General features: G+C 38.7%; 1 protein-coding gene across 1 annotated transcript in view; it reads left to right on the top strand.

The window, feature by feature from the left end:
* The window catches only part of FBXL17 (F-box and leucine rich repeat protein 17), a 145,237-nt gene extending 132,549 nt beyond the window's left edge, over nucleotides 1-12,688 (top strand). The window contains exon 9 of the mRNA XM_083404002.1: nucleotides 9,792-12,688. Coding sequence (XP_083260128.1) covers nucleotides 9,792-9,929 — 138 coding nt within the window. The 3' untranslated portion in view covers nucleotides 9,930-12,688. The remainder of the gene's footprint in view (nucleotides 1-9,791) is intronic.
* The last annotated feature ends 5,413 nt before the right edge of the window (nucleotides 12,689-18,101 follow it).

Raw genomic sequence — 18,101 nt, forward strand, 5'->3', positions numbered from 1 at the left:
TGTTTTGCCCAGTTATGGAGGCTCAGCTTCAAGGAACATGATATAAGACCTAGTTGAAGATCTTTTCTTAAGAACAGTAGCACCTAATGACTAAGGACATGACATCTTGTGTCATTGTTCCCCAAGGGTGAGACAGGAACATCAATCACTACTCCTTCTTGAAAGAGCCAGAAGCCAAACTGTGCAGCTGCCCAGATGAGGTGCCCCACAACTGGGACAGTGCAGGAATTAGCTCTGTCTGTGCACCTATACAGCCCCAACCTTGCCCCTGCCCCATCCCCACACTGTCCCAGTAAGAGGCAACAACACTGGTATCCCCCACCATGTCACCTGCTGCTGCATAGTTGCTAAGTAAACAGCTAAGGACATTTTGAACCCCTAGAGCAGGCATGGCCAAACTTGGCCCTCCAGATGTTTTGGGACTACAACTCCCATCATCCCTAGCTAACAGGATCAGTGGTCAGGGATGATGGGAGTTGTAGCCAAAATCCACCTAGTCAGGCATGGTGATCAGCCAGATGGCTGTGGGAAGTCCACAAGCAGGACTGAGCGCCATAGCAGTCTCCTCACTTGCAATTCCGAAGCCAGAGGTGTACCGCCTCCGACAGTGGAAGTAAAACATGGTTCTGTTGTTTAGTTTATCTTTCATTAATCTTAAAGCCGTCCAAGTTAGGGCCATCCTGTATCTTCTGGCACATGATAGCCATTCAGTTTCCAAAGCACTGTGGGTTAAAATGCACAGACCAAAGACATTTGGAGAGAAACACTGTACATTTTCCAATGCTCCAAGTGGAGTCAAGTTTTCATCGCAAATTTGCTGGATATTGCCACACTGGTGAAGAAGTAATCCGTTGTTATATTCCTTCTTGAACCCTGTAAATGCGGCATTTTCAGTCACAGTCTGGCCTCAGTTTCAAGCTGCTTGGGCCATCTTCTTCCTTTCCCACATACATGTCTGCATCATAAACTTATGGGAAAGAATTCAGTGTGGCAGCAAGTGGAATATTTATGCATGGAGCATGGTCCTCTTATGCAATGAGGCTCCCCTCCCGCCTTCCACACACTCCTAAACCTTCAACTCTCCAGAGCTGTTCTGGGTAGACATGTTGGAGCAGAGGGTATGAAGTCCTTATTCTAGCCACATAAGTATTTAGTTGTATCCAGTATTATACCTACTCACAGTAGACCCATTGAAATTAATTGTCATGACTAACATAGGTCCATTAATTTCAATAGTTCAATACAATCCATAATGTTTTGGCACTGTAACATGACCTTTGTACATCTTTCTTTGAATGACACTAATTGTTCATTAGTTGTAACATTGTAGTATGATGGCACAATGTTTTGGTAATTATATCCCTCAGGTTGTGCAAAGAAGCAACTTTGTCTTTTGCGTTGTTGTTCAGTGTTTAAGCCAGACATCAGAACTGATGAGCTGTTTCTCCCCTGCCTGCAATCCATCATAGCTCTTTATGCCTTCCATTCAGGATTCTGAAATTTTGCAGGTTACTTTCTTAGGATCTCCTATATGATGCATACTGTTTTCATACTAACATTCTTCTCCACAAAACCACAGGGAGGGAAGTGAATCCCTTTTATTACCCCCCTCCAAATCAATTTTCAAGGCACCTAGTACAAAATGCCTTATCCATTCTTCTGAATTTCAGCAAGTTTCTTACCTAAAGGTACCTCTGTACTGTATGCTATTTTCATACAAATGTTTATATGGAACAGTAGGGGGTGTTAAGTGGTTACCTTTTTAACTACTGTCCTTACAGGAAAGCACAGCAGGTATCTTTCTGAAAATTTGCAGTATTCACCACACTTTCTTTCTTCTTTTATAAAAGTAATTATTTTATCTTTGTAATGTATTTTATTCTGTTTTTATTATGTCTTATATATTTTACTTTTTATAATGGATTTGGCGAGACAAAATAAATAATAATCAAACGTAACCACAAAAATTTCACGCAGTTATTTCCAAAAGTAAAATTGTTACAGCCATTACAAAATGTTCTTCATAATAGTTAATGGATATGATTTCCATATTGGGGTTTTGGTTTGGACCCAAGTCAAATTAGGCAGCTTCTGAATTGGTCCAAATCAAATTTGATTCCCAAATCAAGTGCCAAATTAGGATCTGAAGTAAATCTTATGATGCATTGCAAGTGGGAAATGCTTCCCTGTGCTTTTAACTGTAAGCCTGAGAATCATATTTATCTGATCATTAATACAGTGGTACCTCGGGTTACATACGCTTCAGGTTACACACTCCGCTAACCCAGAAATAGTGCTTCAGGTTAAGAACTTTGCTTCAGGATGAGATCAGAAATCGGGCTCCGGCGGCGCGGCAGCAGCAGGAGGCCCCGTTAGCTAAAGTGGTGCTTCAGGTTAAGAAAAGTTTCAGGTTAAGAACGGACCTCTGGAACGAATTAAGTACTTAACCCAAGGTACCATTGTATAACTTGGCCATATTAATATCAAAGGACAAAGAGCTGTTAAAAAGATAGTTGATGTCAATATCAAGTCGTGTGGCTATTTCTGGTAGATAGTACAGAAGTTTCCTTCACATTATCTCAGTAAGCTGGTAAATATTAAAATAAAACAGTATTTAAAAAATGGGTTTAAACAAAAAAGAAAGACTTGAAATAACTTGTGGTTCTTGTAGAGAATTACAAAACCTAATCTTTTCTAAGTATGCAGCGTTTATTTCCAGCCACAAATGGCTGTAATTTGTTCAAATCAAATATGAAGCAATTGTGTGCAATATTGTGTAATATGGAGTACTGTGTGTAATATTGGGTATACCAGATCCTCTCACTCAGAGAATCCTATTAGAAAACAATTTACTTCAATGCTTTCATCCACTCCAACCCTATCCAACATGTTCTTATTTTAAATTTAGATTTGCAACATTAGCTTTTTAAAAGATAGAACAAAATATGCTTTTGAAGGGAAATGGAGAAGTTTTCTATTAAGTCTATGACTGAAAAGTGCTTACTGACTTGCTCAGGAAGAGAAGTTTTAGACAGATTATTTCACATCTCCAGTTTAACCAATTCATCCCCACATTGTTTATAATTTCTAATAAATCCCTTTTCATAAATTATCTATAAACAGGAAACAAGTGAGTATAGATGACTTACATTTCTTTTTGTCTTGCTTCTACTGTAAATTAGAAGTGAAGTGGTAAAAGAACCACAAACCTTTAATAACTACAAACCCTCAAAGTACAGCTATAGACCTACATAAATACACAGTGCTTCAGAGAGAGAAATTATACAGGGAAAGCTAGTCTATAGACATCCGTTTGGTTTTCTTATGACAGCTGCAAACATTGCAATTGCTGTGGGTGACACCAGCATTTCCCTTTTACTTAGTAGCATAATTATTTGGAGCTTTTAACAATATTGTACATGAACAGGAAACTTCATAAGAGGGCCTCCATTTTTTCAGGGCCTATCTAGCTGAACTTAACAAAGCATAAAGAGGCTAATACGTTACAAAATTGGGTTTCAAACATCTGTGGGTGGTTTACAATGTCATATTGCAGGGGTACAAATAATGATAGTGACATTTACATATTTAAATTGTTTGCAGCAAGACAGGAAGTCTGGTTTACTAATCCAAAATTACCAGTGCATTGGCTAACCTCTATTAAGGTCAGTTTAAGCCCATATCTTTCTTTACCCTTAAAAAGAAATATAAGTGCCAGTCTAGGTTACTGTCAGGGACTGGGCATAGGAGGAGTGGTGGATACCACCTCCCCAGCCTGACCCTTCCAGAGAAGAAGATGGTTCAGGGGTTTGAGAGAGATCACCGCTCAGAGGCAGATGAGTGGAAAAGCTGGGAAATAATGGGAGAGGAGGAGGAGGAAGAGGAAGCACCAGAAGGGCGAAAGCTGATGGACACAGTGTCTTTAGAAAGCATTCCAGATCCCCCTCTCCCAGAACCCGGTGAGCATTAGAAGTAGGAGAGCAAAGAACTCAAAGGCAGAGGGCACTTTTCAGCACCCGTATATTGAATAAAAAGCAGTTGGTAAGAACTTTTCCTTGTATTATCCTGCTGTGGGGGTTGGATCCTCAACCACCTGACACCATCGAAGCAATTACTATTAAGAGAGTTGATATGGACAGACAATGGGCGACTTACAGGGAATTGCTTGACTTTGCAAGGGGCGAACCCAGACTGAAACCTATGGAGAACTTAAGAAGCCAAGTTGCGGATTGGTTACAATACCACTTGATATATGATAGGTTTAAGGTAGACCCCAAAAGGGGGGGGGGTGGACCAAAACTCACAATTTGAAAAAGAACTGTTACAAAATAAGGATAAACTTCTGAATAAAATGTATAATTTCTTATTAGAATGGGAAACAAATGATGAGCTAGTTAAAACATCTATGACACACTGGGCAATAGATACTGGGCAATAGATATAGGACACAATATAGACCTAAACCTTTGGAAGAAACTTTGGAAAAGTGCTTTGGAATTTACTGTGTGTTATTTCCTGAAAGACAACTGCTTGAAAATGATTCATAGATGGTATTTAATTCCAAATAGACTGGCTAAGATACAGAAAGCAGACTCAGATACGTGTTGGAAATGTAAAGAAATGGGAGGAACCTTTTTTCATATGTGGTGGACATGTAGAAAGGTGAAAGAATATTGGGAAATAATTTATAATGAGTTGAAAAAAATGTTTAAATTTACCTTCCCCCAAAAAACCAGAGCCCAGACAGAAATTCCTAGGTGCCAGAAAAGAAGAGTGGAAAATACTTATTAAATATATGGAAAATAATTGTACAAAGCTGAAAGCACTGGCAGAATTAAGATAAATTCAACAGAGTTAACAATATTTGATTGATGTAAAAGTGTAAAATTGATTTGAATGATTATAGTAAAAATATGCAGGAAAGTATGGTATCTAATATGAACCATGGAAGGAGAAGAAGGGAAGTCATTGGATATTTTAACGTTTGTAAAATGTTTAATTTGAAATGTATAAAAATGAGAGAGAGAGAGAGAGAGAGAGAGAGAGAGAGAGAACACCAAGTCCTTGCAAAGTACTGAGTACTGAACTTCTTCCTCTGAAGATCACTTCAATTAGTCTTCACTCGAATCCACAGTCCTAACAGATAACCTTCAACAATGCCTTCAGCACTTCTTGCAATCTCCTACCATGGGCCGAACAGTATGCTGTAACCTAATCCCTTTTATATGCAAAGTTACTTACCAACTCTGCCCAGTAACACAGATAAGAGAGTCACAAGATGTCTGCAGGTGCATTGTGGGGAATGAGTCATCTCTGCTGACTCATGGAAAATTAACTCATTAACTGCATTCCTTAATAGTCCAAACCTCTGACAATCATTAGCAGACCATTAATAACCACTAATGACAAAGCCCCTGTTGACTTGAACATATGGAGAACGGCAGCAGTTCCACTGTTATATGTGCACAAAGTTTAATGAAACAGGAGAAGTGAAATTCAGTCACTTCATGACACAAGAGTGAAAGAGGGAATACAAAGAGTATTTCCAAATGGAGAGATTGCACTGCATATTTTTCTAACATTGATAATTACTAACTGCTCCACAGAAAACTCTCTTTCTCAGCTGAGAAGAATAAAAAACTCTCGTGAACATCAGCGTTTCAGGACAGACTAGATTTGCATAATATTTGTGTCATTTAAAAAGAATAATCCTTTATTTGATGGTTTAGTGTTGCTTTTATTTCGTGTTACATATGGAGGACACCATAATCCTTTCAGTGCTTAGGGCCTCTAAAGGTCTTAATCCTGCCCTTTCTGTAATTCATTTTGACAAAGTGTTGCATCAGTATTCTGGTGAACACTGGCTTTCACCAGGTGCATTCATTACCAGGCCACTGCTGTTGCTTTCGATCCATAATTTAAATCGAAGCACATTGTTTGCCTTAACATTCAGGAAATCCAGAATGCAGATGTTGTGCTGTGTGTGTGTGTGTGTCTCTCTCTGTGTGTGTTATTCAACTAGTCCTAAGCCCCTAAGCACTGAGGTAATCATTGAAACTCTCTGGAACATATCGGCCTTAACAGATCAAGTGCATTAGCACATCACACAAAATGACTCCACAAACCTTTCATTGTGTTGCAGCTACAGGCAGGAATTATAATTGGGCCACCTGAGAATGTTATTCATTCAACTATTAGGTTTTTAAAAAGTCAAACATTTGTTGTTGTTTTTTTAAAAAAATGACTTGAGGAAATAATACCTGTAGAGCAGCAGGATAGCACATAAACCTGCCTAGTCCATTAATTGTAAGCAAGGCAAAGGTGGTGGTTGCATACAAGTTTTTCACCCCAGAACAAATGTGAGAGTTGGACATTGGATACATTTCTCTGTCCACAGAGTTCACCATGAGTATTGGAATCAAATATCACAGAGAAAACACCTGCAAGAGGAACACTGTTCGCTTCTGCCTATGGACTGAAGACCTTCCATCTTTAGTGCTAGTACCATATATATGTACCATCTCCTAGTTTTTATTGGAATTTAATGAATAAATTGTAGCTTGTCAAAAATATTTTTTGTCAACAGAAAGTTGATCACAAATTGGCACTAGTGGTTAGCCATTATTTATTTTAGTACAGTGGTACCTTGGTTTTCAAACGTAATCCATTCCGGAACACCCTTCGACTTCCGAAATGTTTGAAAACGGAAGCATTTACTTACGGAAAACGCAATATGGAAGCTGCATGGCATGTTCGACTTCCGAAAAGCATTCAAAAACCGAAGCAGTTACTTCTGGGGTTTTGGCGTTCGAAAACCGAAATGTTTGACTTCCCGAAACATTCGAAAACTGAGGTACCACTGTACTTCTCCGGCTTTCAAATGGAGTTCCTTATTTTGGGCAGCTTCCCAGATTTCACTTGTTGCTACATAGAAGGTACAGAAGCGAAATCTATGTATATACTATCAACATGCATGATTATCTACAGATTTCACGCTGTTTTAGGTCAGAAAGGTGTTTTGTATAGGAAAAAACAAATTCCTTCACAGGTGTAGATCACATCCCCAGTGATAAAGGACTCCTGTATGTGCAGTGGGCATGAACCGCTTCCTCTGTGCTTATGAGGAGATATGTGACATAGTTATTCATGTATATGCACGCCCACTTTCACCTTGCCCTTTTTTTTAATAATATTTATTAAGTTTTCCACAAATACAGAAGCCAAACTGCAAAAACGAAAAAGCAGAAACGATAAAAAGAGAGGAAAAAAAGAAAAAAAAATACCCCAAAATACATAATAATAATAAAAAAACCCTTCCCCACCCCACCAACACCAAAAATTAGGCAAAAACATTCAAAACAAAGAAAGATTCCACCTTTCCAAATCCATCCTTCATAACTTACTTTCTCGGCTTCCTCCCACCTCCCTCTTTGTATTCCAGTTGTTAATCGAGTCAGCAAATTCCTTCCAACTTTCACTGCTTATACTTATTTACCTTAGTCTCTTTAAACCTTATTTACTCATCAACATCACCAAGTAGATAAACATCTAAAAAAAAAAAAGAGAGAGATTATCCAAACCCTAATTCACTATATACACCTTGCCCTTTTTTGAGGGTGAAGAATCTCACATTTCAATATGCATTTGCAGGTACTCATCCCAGTTTGATGAGTATGTGAATTGTAATTTGTTTACTAACCTGGTTGTATGACTTTTATAGATCTTTTATTTGCCACTGTGAAGAAACTACAGAGCTTTACATAAGATTTTCCAGAAGATATATTCACTATGAAAAACAACTAACTAACTAACTAAATGTTATTTTTAATCAACCTCTGTTTCAGGATTTGAGCGGATCCTTTTAGGCTTTATGCTTCTACTTTGCCAAACCTTTATTAGGCATTACAAATATAGGTCATCATAAAACATCCATATATAATTTTTTAAAAATACATACAAATAAGCAGCTAGGCTTGATAAAGGATTTTTGCATATTTAAATATGGGTTTTGTTTTGTTTTTAAAAAGGATGGTCCCATTTCACAGGTTTAAGCTATAGAACAATGCTAATATATATAGTTTGACCTGATAAATTAAAACTGCTTTGTATCTCTTATTTTCACAATTAAATACCACTGGGAAATTCAGCAGAAAGTGCAAGCTATTTAATGTTAAACTTGCGTTCTTTTGTAGTTCTTTTCTCTTGCAAGAATTGGTTAGAATGGCCTTCCCATATCCAAGAGCTGTTGTCCAAGATAGCTATATATTGCCCCTCGCTCCTCTGAGATGTTTTCTCCATCAGTGTTTGAGATATGACAGTGTTTTCATCAGAAGCAATACATGGAGGCTTATGACATCATATATATTTCATATAATACCAGGGAAAATCTTTTCTCTTTTTCTTTACTAGCAATTTAGATGTGTGCATCTTTTAGAAATAGTATTTATGGGTTGGGGTATTTATATGAGTTGTGGGCTTTATAATTACCCTTAATAATGCTAATTAATACTTTGTTTTCACGTAACACTTTCCCAACCTTATTTTAGCAATCTTTGCAAGAACTTCGTAGGGCCTAAATTATCATCCACATATAACAGATGCTGAAGCAGAGCAGAAGGCATTCTTGGGACTACTTTCTTCTCAGCTTTTAAAATGTGATTTACTGATGTGTGCAAGCTACTAAGGGGCTTGTACCATCACAGATCTCATTCTGATTTATTAAAAGGCAGTTGCTCCTTTTAGACACCTTTGGTGTTGCTGTAATGTAGTTGTTTACAAAAGTGTTTAGAGCTTGCAGGGTCTCTGTGTTCTTGGAAAAGAAGTTAAACCTATTTTCTATCCAAGTTGCTCTTCAGTTGACAAATCTCCCAATGAAGATTGAGTGTTTCTATTATCAAAGCAGAAGAACTGTAGATTAAACCCGTCATTTATCCCTGTCATAAAATGCAATCACTGTTCATTCTCTGCACTGCCTAGCACAATTGCTTCAGTTGGGGATTCTTTTTTTGGGGGGGGGGGAGGTTGAAAGTAGGTGGATATTTAAGGTGTTTTGGTTGTGCTTAAAAGATTTCTGCCAAGGAGGAATTCAAGGAAAGTGAATACTTATTTGTGGCAAGAATGGAAAGTGGTTGTCGTGGGTATTACTGGGCTTGTTATCTCGTATTAGTTGGACGTAGGGCATGAAAATAGGAAATGCAAAGTGAGCAGTTGTTCTGCTGAGACACTCTGTCAGATTTAGGCAGCTGAGTATTTAAATTAAATATTGATGTATCTTTATATGTTCAATAAAGGTTCCAAAGAAAGCTACCTAAAAGTTGTGGTTCTTAGGTTAATCTATTATTTATCTAAAAGGACCATGGAAGCTGTCTGTTTCTGTGATATAAACTACAATCAGCTTTAAAATAATTGACAAATTAATCCCCTCGGAGCACAGCAGTTGTAAAGGTGTTAAGTTTAATTAGGTCTTTCTGATTGCTTTGTATGATCAAGGGACAAAGGTGGGATCTCTGGATAAGGTCTAGCAAGGATGCTCCTGACCTGTGTGGCTTGTATATTTTAATTATTGATGGCCGACATTACAACTGTTACCCAAAAAAGGACCTTAATTCTAATTTCATTCTCACCAAGTAGTATAGAACGAAAACCATCTCGAGAAGATATTTGTGAAGATCCTCTTAACAAATCACTGTTCTTTTACTCAGATCCAAATTAGCCAGCCACATGACGAATCCATTGTTGACTCCCCCCCCCCTTTTTTAACATAAGTGACAGATTATTTCTTTTGTTTGCAGGTGAATGAAGTGACTGTGGAACAACTAGTGCAGCAGCATCCGCACATCACTTTCAGTACTGTACTACAAGACTGCAAGAGAACTTTGGAACGGGCTTACCAGATGGGCTGGACACCCAATATGTCAACCGCCTCTTAATTCATGATGTGATAGTCAAATACTCGGCAGATTTAGGCTGAACATTTGAACACTGTTGAGTTTTTTATGAATATTTTTGCTTTATATTAAATATATGTTAAGCTTTTAATATTGAATATACATATACATACATACATACATATATGTATGTATCGTTCAATGTAGTGGGAAATGTCTATTCTGTCTTTTCGTGGAAATATTGAAAGAGAAACCTGATCAGATATATTTAATTTTTTGGAAAGTTTATTTGTCGACCTAAACATCTGCAAGTTGAGTAAAATGTTGCAGAGGGTTTGCAACTTTTTTTGATGCAACATAACTGTAAGTTTACATAAAATAGAAACACTATTTGGATGTGTGTGGTTTTTTCCTACTACAAGTTCAGGATAGAAACAACTCTTTAAAGATGCATTGTAAGATTTTTCTATACATAAATCTGATGTTTAAAAGCCTTTTGGCAAATTTATTGAAGTGGGTTTCTTCTAGTTCTGTGGGTAGTTTCAGCAATGTAATAATACATCACACTTTTTTCTTTCATGTTTTTTCCTTATTTTTGCTGCTCATATTTCCTTTCCGATAGGAAGTGTTGATTCCTTTCCTGGACTCACTTAAATTAGAGACTGATCTTAAATGGATGCTACCCACATTTGTGTGTTTGAGCTGCACAGTTGTGAAAATTCACAGATAACTGTGATGCAAGAATATAACATTTTGATGACAAATCTTTATTTTGGATGGACTCTTTAATAAATGCTGGACTCATGTGGAATGGATATTTAAGCAGATGATCCTGCTGGTTTCTGTTGGTGCTGCCAAAGTGATGTTTTTGCCCTGCATCTAGTTTTCAGTATCTTGTGAATGCATGTTATTTTAGACAGGCTTCTGTAGCAGTTGTTCCCGGCTGAATATGCCCTTCATTTGGTTTCTCCATGCTTGCACTTTCCAGTTTCCCACAATGTTTTCATTTTTAACAATATTCACTAAGCAAATCTGAAAAACATAAAGATAAATGACCAATTCAGAGATAAAAATTCATAGTTTTTCCCACTCTGTGAAAGAACTGTGGTGAGCCTTGGTCTGTACAATATCTCTTCACCTCTCCTGGGGCATGCCAAAGGCAGTTGGATGTATCTGGTTCCACTTTTAGACAAACCATAGTTCCTCATTAGTTCCTCATTGCACCTGAACTCAGAGAACACTGGTTAGTTAAAAACTACAGTTAGTTCAGATGATCCAGAAGTGGTTCCTGATGCTGACATGCTCACTCACTGTAGTTTAAAAGAAGCCACCGTTCCCCATGTTTGGATGTAGTGAAGAACTATGGTTTGTTTAAAAGCAGATGCTAGGGGGAAACACATGAACCCAGAACCTAAAATGGCTCGCGTAAAAATTCAGAGTTTCCTGTTACATTCAGACTTGCCAGGTTACATATTGCGGCTTGTCCCAAGTGACCCATGCACAAGTGGAAGGCATTTTTGCTCCTTTATGGCAGGCGGTTTCTCTCTAATCCCTTTCCCTAGGCTGTATGCTACATCATATATCAATTCATGTTTTTTCAGGGTGGATGGAAGCTGCAGTGGGAAGGAGTATGAGAGCCCCCAATCTGTGTTTAAAACATTGTGCATGGTTCTTTGATCTATGCCTTTGCAGATATACAGCTTAGTGGATTCATAATGTTTCCTTCTTCTGCTCAATCACATGTATAGATCATATTGAGAAAGTCTAGTGTGAACTCTTCGCTACAGTTTTCCAGACCCACAGAAATGCTTGCTAGTTCAGCATAAGCACAGCCATGTATTTAAACTAATCTTTCTCTGTGCAGTCATGTATCTGGATTTATTTTCAGCTGGAGAAATGTGCCCCTGTAAACTGACCTAATAACAAAGTTATCTTAGATAGGTATCCTTATACACACTTACTTGGAAGTAACTTCCATTGAACACAGTGGGACTTCCTTCTGAATAGGCATGTGTAGTATTGCGCCTTACTCTTCTGTCATCGCTGGTTAGTAAATACTGAATTAAAACAAATGAATTATGGTTTTTATTGTTAAGCTAATTAAAGACCCAGTCTTGAAAGTGCCCAGTTCCAGGGTATAATTTTCTGCTGCCCAACTGTTCTGCCATACCTGAAGTTGCCACAGTGCAAATCGTTTGGAATCCAAAGCAGGTTTATATGTGCAGAGAATGTTGTGATGAAATGGTTAGTTTTAAGCCTGTTAAACTATTGTGAAGGGTTAAATTTGAAGATAGTTGACAAGCAGACACTGGAAACACAGACAGGGCAATAAGTAACCTTTAGAATGTAACAATTTGATAAAGGGTGATTCTTCCCCTCCCATGCAACACTGTGTATTTGTTTTTTAAAGGTTAAAGTGTTTTAATCCAAAATATCAAATGTTCAGGCTTCACCTGAAGAGTTGCCATTATTGTCAAAATGTTTGGCTAATCTAGAAGACTTTAGGCAGCACAGCTCTGAAAACAACATTAGTATGTTTGTATAAATCACAAGTCCAGTCTCGCAGCATCAATTCCTGAGGACAGAAAGGGCTTGCTGTGTCATTTCCGTGACAGTTCTTTGAATGTTTTCTTATTAGATATTTCAAATTGAGACTAAAAGCCTTTGCAAAAGGAACAAAAACCCTGTACAGTGGATTTTGCTTGGCATGTCACAAACGTATGTGAATGCATATAAATGCAGGGCTTTATATCCACTTAAATAGTGGCAGTATTTTCACAAATAAAGACAATGAATGAAAATGATGCCTCAGCATTTTTTCACTTTTAGAAGTGCACCAATCTCTGTAATTAATATATTTCAGTTGTTCTGCATTGCTCTTAACCTTGTAATTAGCTGTAAAAAAAAGAAACACACAGTGGGAACTATATTTTTGCTACTCATGAAACTTTGCTCTTGTTTCATTCAGGAATTAGGCAAGTATTAGAAATGGGGGGGGGGTGAGAATTTGAAAATTAAAAGAGCCCGGCTTAAATAAGATGGCCCCATGTTAAGTAGAGACCAGTCCCCTTCAAGCTGGGCCAAATTAAATATGGGATTCATCTGCCACCATATCTACTTCCCTGTCCTCTCAGCCAGACCACCATGCCACCTGCAGTTCAGATGAGGGTCCTTTTCTCGATGACAAATGGCACATTCCATGCATCAATTACAACAAAATATAGCGTATCTCATCATCCCCAGCAGAAAATGATACATTTACCACAGACAGCTTTGTAGGAGTTCCCCTCAACAGCGAATGATATATTACCTGTGTGATTGCCTGCTGGGCATCAGTAGCCCGGGGGGGGGGGGGTTGGCAGAGAAGGAGGAGCTTTGGTCTGCTCAAGTATTGAAGTTGAACACAGAAAAAAACCCATTTTGTAATTTTTACAAAGGAAGCAGAATATTGTGGAATGCAAAGGTGGTCCTGTTGGTCCAGGGCACGCACGCACACACATCAACAAAGCATCACTTGGAAAGGCAAACATCTGCTACTGTTTTCAGTGTCGTTGCATGCAAAGCCACAAAAGAAAATCGGGCAGAATTGGCATTGCTGTTAATATCTCTCAGACCTCCTGATGAATGCCAGCCTTGCATTAAGCAAGCAAACAAACAAACCCAGCTTTAAAACAAGTCCATTTAAGAAAGCATCTAAAATGTTTGCATGACAGTGAATTTTAACTTGTTCAGCTCACAAGATCTGCCGAATGTAATGGACTATTGAATTTTCCTGTTTCGGTGCCGATAGAAAATCCCTGACAAATGAGGAAATAACTCTTCTCCATCTCCCTCACTTTACACAACTGACAACACAGACAGATTGTTTTGTTTTCCTTTTGGTTATTGGTAAATTCGGAAAAGGGATTTCTGAGTCTGTTCTTCAAAGTGCAAACATACAAACAAGACATTCCAGACTTATGTGTGCATTTTTGTAGATTGACGTACTGTAAAGATTTGGCAGAGGGGCCTGCTTCAGCACAATGTTGATGGTTTCATTTTTTACAGGCAACTATTCTCTCTCCCCTTGCCCCCCCCCCCAAGTGTTTGGAGAAGGTGAGTTGATTGCAGAGGAATTTTTGAAGAGCTTTCTTAGACTTGCAGGTTTGGTATTTGCAAAAGAAATGCTTAAAAGCATTGGTTTATCCCCTCTAGAGTATTTTTCCTTTATAAAAGAGAAGTTTACATCAAGAGATTTCTTGGATCTGTTGCCTATCCCGATCCTTGCAATTCAGCCCTTAATCTGGATTAGATTGAAGGCAAGCAAGCATGTTTTAGTTGCTGATTTTATTTTTCTGATCTTGATTTAATTCATAACTTCAAAATGTGGAGCTGCTTTATACTATCTGATCCAACGTTGTCTTTTTCTGACTGTTTGGGTCATAGGAAGAGGGGTTTTTACATCACCTGCTGGCCATTCTGCATGCATTATCATACACTATACCACTGAGCTGTGTCCCTTCCCAACCCAAAAAAAATCCTTCAAGGATAAGTAATTGGTTGAATGCAATATATATGGGATCCATATTTATAGAGGGGATCCCACATTCATTTCAGTTGTTTTAATGCTTCCACCCCCTGCATCTTTTTCTGCTTTCTTTACCTTGCATGATGTCACCCTCTTCTTGTCTTCTAGCTACCTTCATCAGCAGTTATCTCCACTTCTCATTTCACACACACAGTTTACACACACAAATCTTATCACTGCAACAGTTTCAACTTCTCAATATCTCTGCATGTCTTCAAATGATTCCAGCTATCTTTCTGGCTGTAGCCAGCCTTATAATAGATGGAGCCCATTTTTAGAGCACCCGGTCTATAGGTGGCCCAGTCATCAGCTTCGTAAATCTCCATTGACTCACCTCACTGATTCAGGAACTGCCACAGAGCACCCTAAGATACTCCTCCATCATTACGGACACTTTTCCTGTGGCAAAATACCTCGCACTTCCCTAAGCTCTTACTGACGGTTTCCAAAAACCCTTTCAATTTAACACAAAGTACATTTTTAGATTTTTTTTTTTAAAAAGTTCAAAGACAGGAGTGCCTGGCGTGCTCTGGTCCATGGGGTCACGAAGAGTCGGACACGACTGAACGACTAAACAACAACAACAAATTATGAGAGCACATCATTTCATGCCGCAATCTAAATTTGTGCTTTTCAAATGTGAAACTTTTAGCCCGCTTCAGCTTTAAGCCTTAATTTAACTGTTACAGCTTTACCCAAATAGCCTTTCAAATGTTATGTAAAACTGGCTATTATTTATTTGCACTGAGTGAGATAAGGAGAAGCTTTTCTATCCTTTTTTTAAAAATAAATAAATAAATAAATCTCAGGAGTAAGTATATGGGAGGGTAGGAAGGTGGGTGGATGAATGCACATAAGGAGAACTATGGCTCAGCAGTCTTGTATCTGCTGTTAAGACTCGAGTGACGTAAAGCTTGATTTTTTTGGGCAGCTGAATGATTCTGTGTTAATCTCTCTTGATTTAGCCTTAGGTGGGTTCACTGCCAATTGATTTGGCTTTGAGTTCACAATGAGTGAAAGCTAACTTTGGTGCAAGTATCTAAAGGTACCCCCCTGCCCGTATGGGCCAGTCTTGCCAGACTCTAGGGTTGTGCGCCCATCTCACTCAAGAGGCCGAGGGCCAGCGCTGTCTGGAGACACTTCCGGGTCACGTGGCCAGCGTGACAAAGCAGCATCTGGCGAGCCAGCGCAGCACACGGAAACGCTGTTTACCTTCCCGCCGGTAAGCGGTCCCTATTTATCTACTTGCACCCGGGGGTGCTTTCGAACTGCTAGGTTGGCAGGCGCTGGGACCGAGCAACGGGAGCGCACCCCACCGCGGGGATTCGAACCGCCGACCTTTCGATCGGCAAGCCCTAGGCGCTGAGGCTTTTACCCACAGTGCCACCCGCGTCCCACGCAAGTATCTAAAGAGGTGATTAAAGAGTTGCTTGACTAATTTAGTCCCGGCATTCACATATACATACTGTTATCCCCATCTACTCTGCATCCAGTGTGCTCCCAGCAGTGTTTTGGGAAGCAGTATACACACAACATGAACCACAATTCATTTCTATCTTGTTTTGATACATTTCCCATCAAACCAGCTTTGATGCAAATTAAGGAAAAGGACAGCCTTGTTGTGTGTTAAGATGTGCACAGCCTTAAAGAGCGCAAGATTTAGGTTTATAACAAAATCTGAAACTGAATTGTGGCCTTTAAAAATATTTGGTAGACTAATAATAATAATAATTTTATTATTTATACCCCACCCATCTACCTGGGTTTTCCACAGAAACTCGTAGAAACTTCATGTAGAAAAGTGTGATTACAGGAAACAAACCATGTAGCTAACTAAAATGCTGCAAAATTAAAGTAAGTATAAACCTTCCACACACCTGTAATCTTTCCAGCTACTCTGTCATTTTGTCTCTACTGCTGGGAACTGGCATGGGGCTAAAGACCAGGTATAGGCTGAATGGGAGGGAAGATACCTTTCCATACAGACATGGATCAATAAGTCTTTCATATACTAGTTTTAAATTCTTTTATTTTTCTTTTACCTAAAAGCAAACAAACCCAGACTAGAACAGAATGGCTCCATCCAAATCTTACCATGCTTTGGACCTAGCAGTCCCAGGTAGACATGTGCATGTTCATCTATGGCAGCTGGCAGAATCTGATGGGAGCTCTAGTCCAAAATATCTGGAGGAAACTGAGTTAGCAAAGGCTGATATACAAGCAAATGCATCAATCAAGTTGGGTGGTGACCAGAAAAGAATCTGAATCAGGTAAACACGGGGATATCTCTTGCTGGAACAGGGCAAAAATGTAAATCCCAAATGACTAGTCTAGAAAAGAACAATCGTCTGATTTACATGTGTTGAGTTTCTTTTAAAAATCGGAACCTGCAAGTCTAGGCTACACACTTCTTTTCAACTCATTCTGCTTATCAAACAATTTTATTTGATGTGTCCTGGATATTTTAGAACTGAGACTGTAAAAAGCATAGGCTGATTAATGCACAGCCAGTGACAAATAGCAATAGTATTTCCAGTGGTCTTCAACTATGCTTTACTCAAAGTAGAGCCATTGAAATGAATGAACATGACTTAAGTTTGATCCATTAATTTCAAATCAACTCTCAGTAAAACTTTACTAGATACCACTGTGTATCCTGTTAGTGGGTGGTTTGCTTGATCAGTTGAGGGGTGTATAAACTGTTCTGTGAGGACCGGCAGCTGCCCCCCCCCCCCCAAGATCTGGTGTGTCTTTGCCATCACACTCCCTTGAGGAACAGGTGAATTTCATGGCTCAGAATTCCTTTTATCAGCTTCAGCTGATATACCAACTATGATGACACTGCTTTAGAAATGGTCAGGGAAGTTCAGCTTGTCCAAAACAGTGAAGCAAACAAAAAGGATCATATAATACCAGCCCTTTGTCATCTGTGCTGCCTCCCTGTCTATTTCCAGGCTCAATTCAAACGGCATCTATGAAACTTTAAAGACCCAAACAGCTGAGAGCCATGTTTCCAAGTCATTCCATTTATATATTTATTATTCGCTTCTTTCATAAGAAATGATCCAAATTATACAAACATCAAAACCTAGTATTAAAAAACCCCCAAAACACACCCATAACATATATCTAAAATGTATGTAACATAACATATATGAAAAAAGGCAACTCCAACACAACCCACCCCCCTAAAAAATAAATACAAAAGGGGCCACAACTATACATAGATACCTGGACCCTAAAATTATATTGAAGGTGCCAGAGACCATCTGGCTGGGAGTCCTATAAGACCTTGCCCCTTCTCTCTGTCCATTTCCACCTGGCCTGGGATTATTGTGATTATTCTGCTTCTGCTACTGAAAAGAGCCTAGAGCCTATCAGGGTGGGGTTATTGTTTAGCGGTTGTTGCTGGGGGTCAATATTCAGTTTTGGAGATGCATTATTTGCTGTTATCTGGATTACATTCTTGTATTTTTAATGTTAGGCCTTATGAATTACAGCATCAGTGGGGTTTTGAATTTTATTATTCATTTATTAATATGAGAAGTTTTAATTAAACTGCAGTTGATATAGCTATACAAGTTTTGTCGTGTCTCTTAATTGTTAGTGGATTATCTTACGCAGCCTCTGCTTTTGTGAGCTGCTGC

This window comes from Podarcis tiliguerta (assembly GCF_965153285.1).
Source record: "Podarcis tiliguerta genome assembly, chromosome: 11".
Lineage (NCBI taxonomy): Eukaryota > Metazoa > Chordata > Lepidosauria > Squamata > Lacertidae > Podarcis > Podarcis tiliguerta.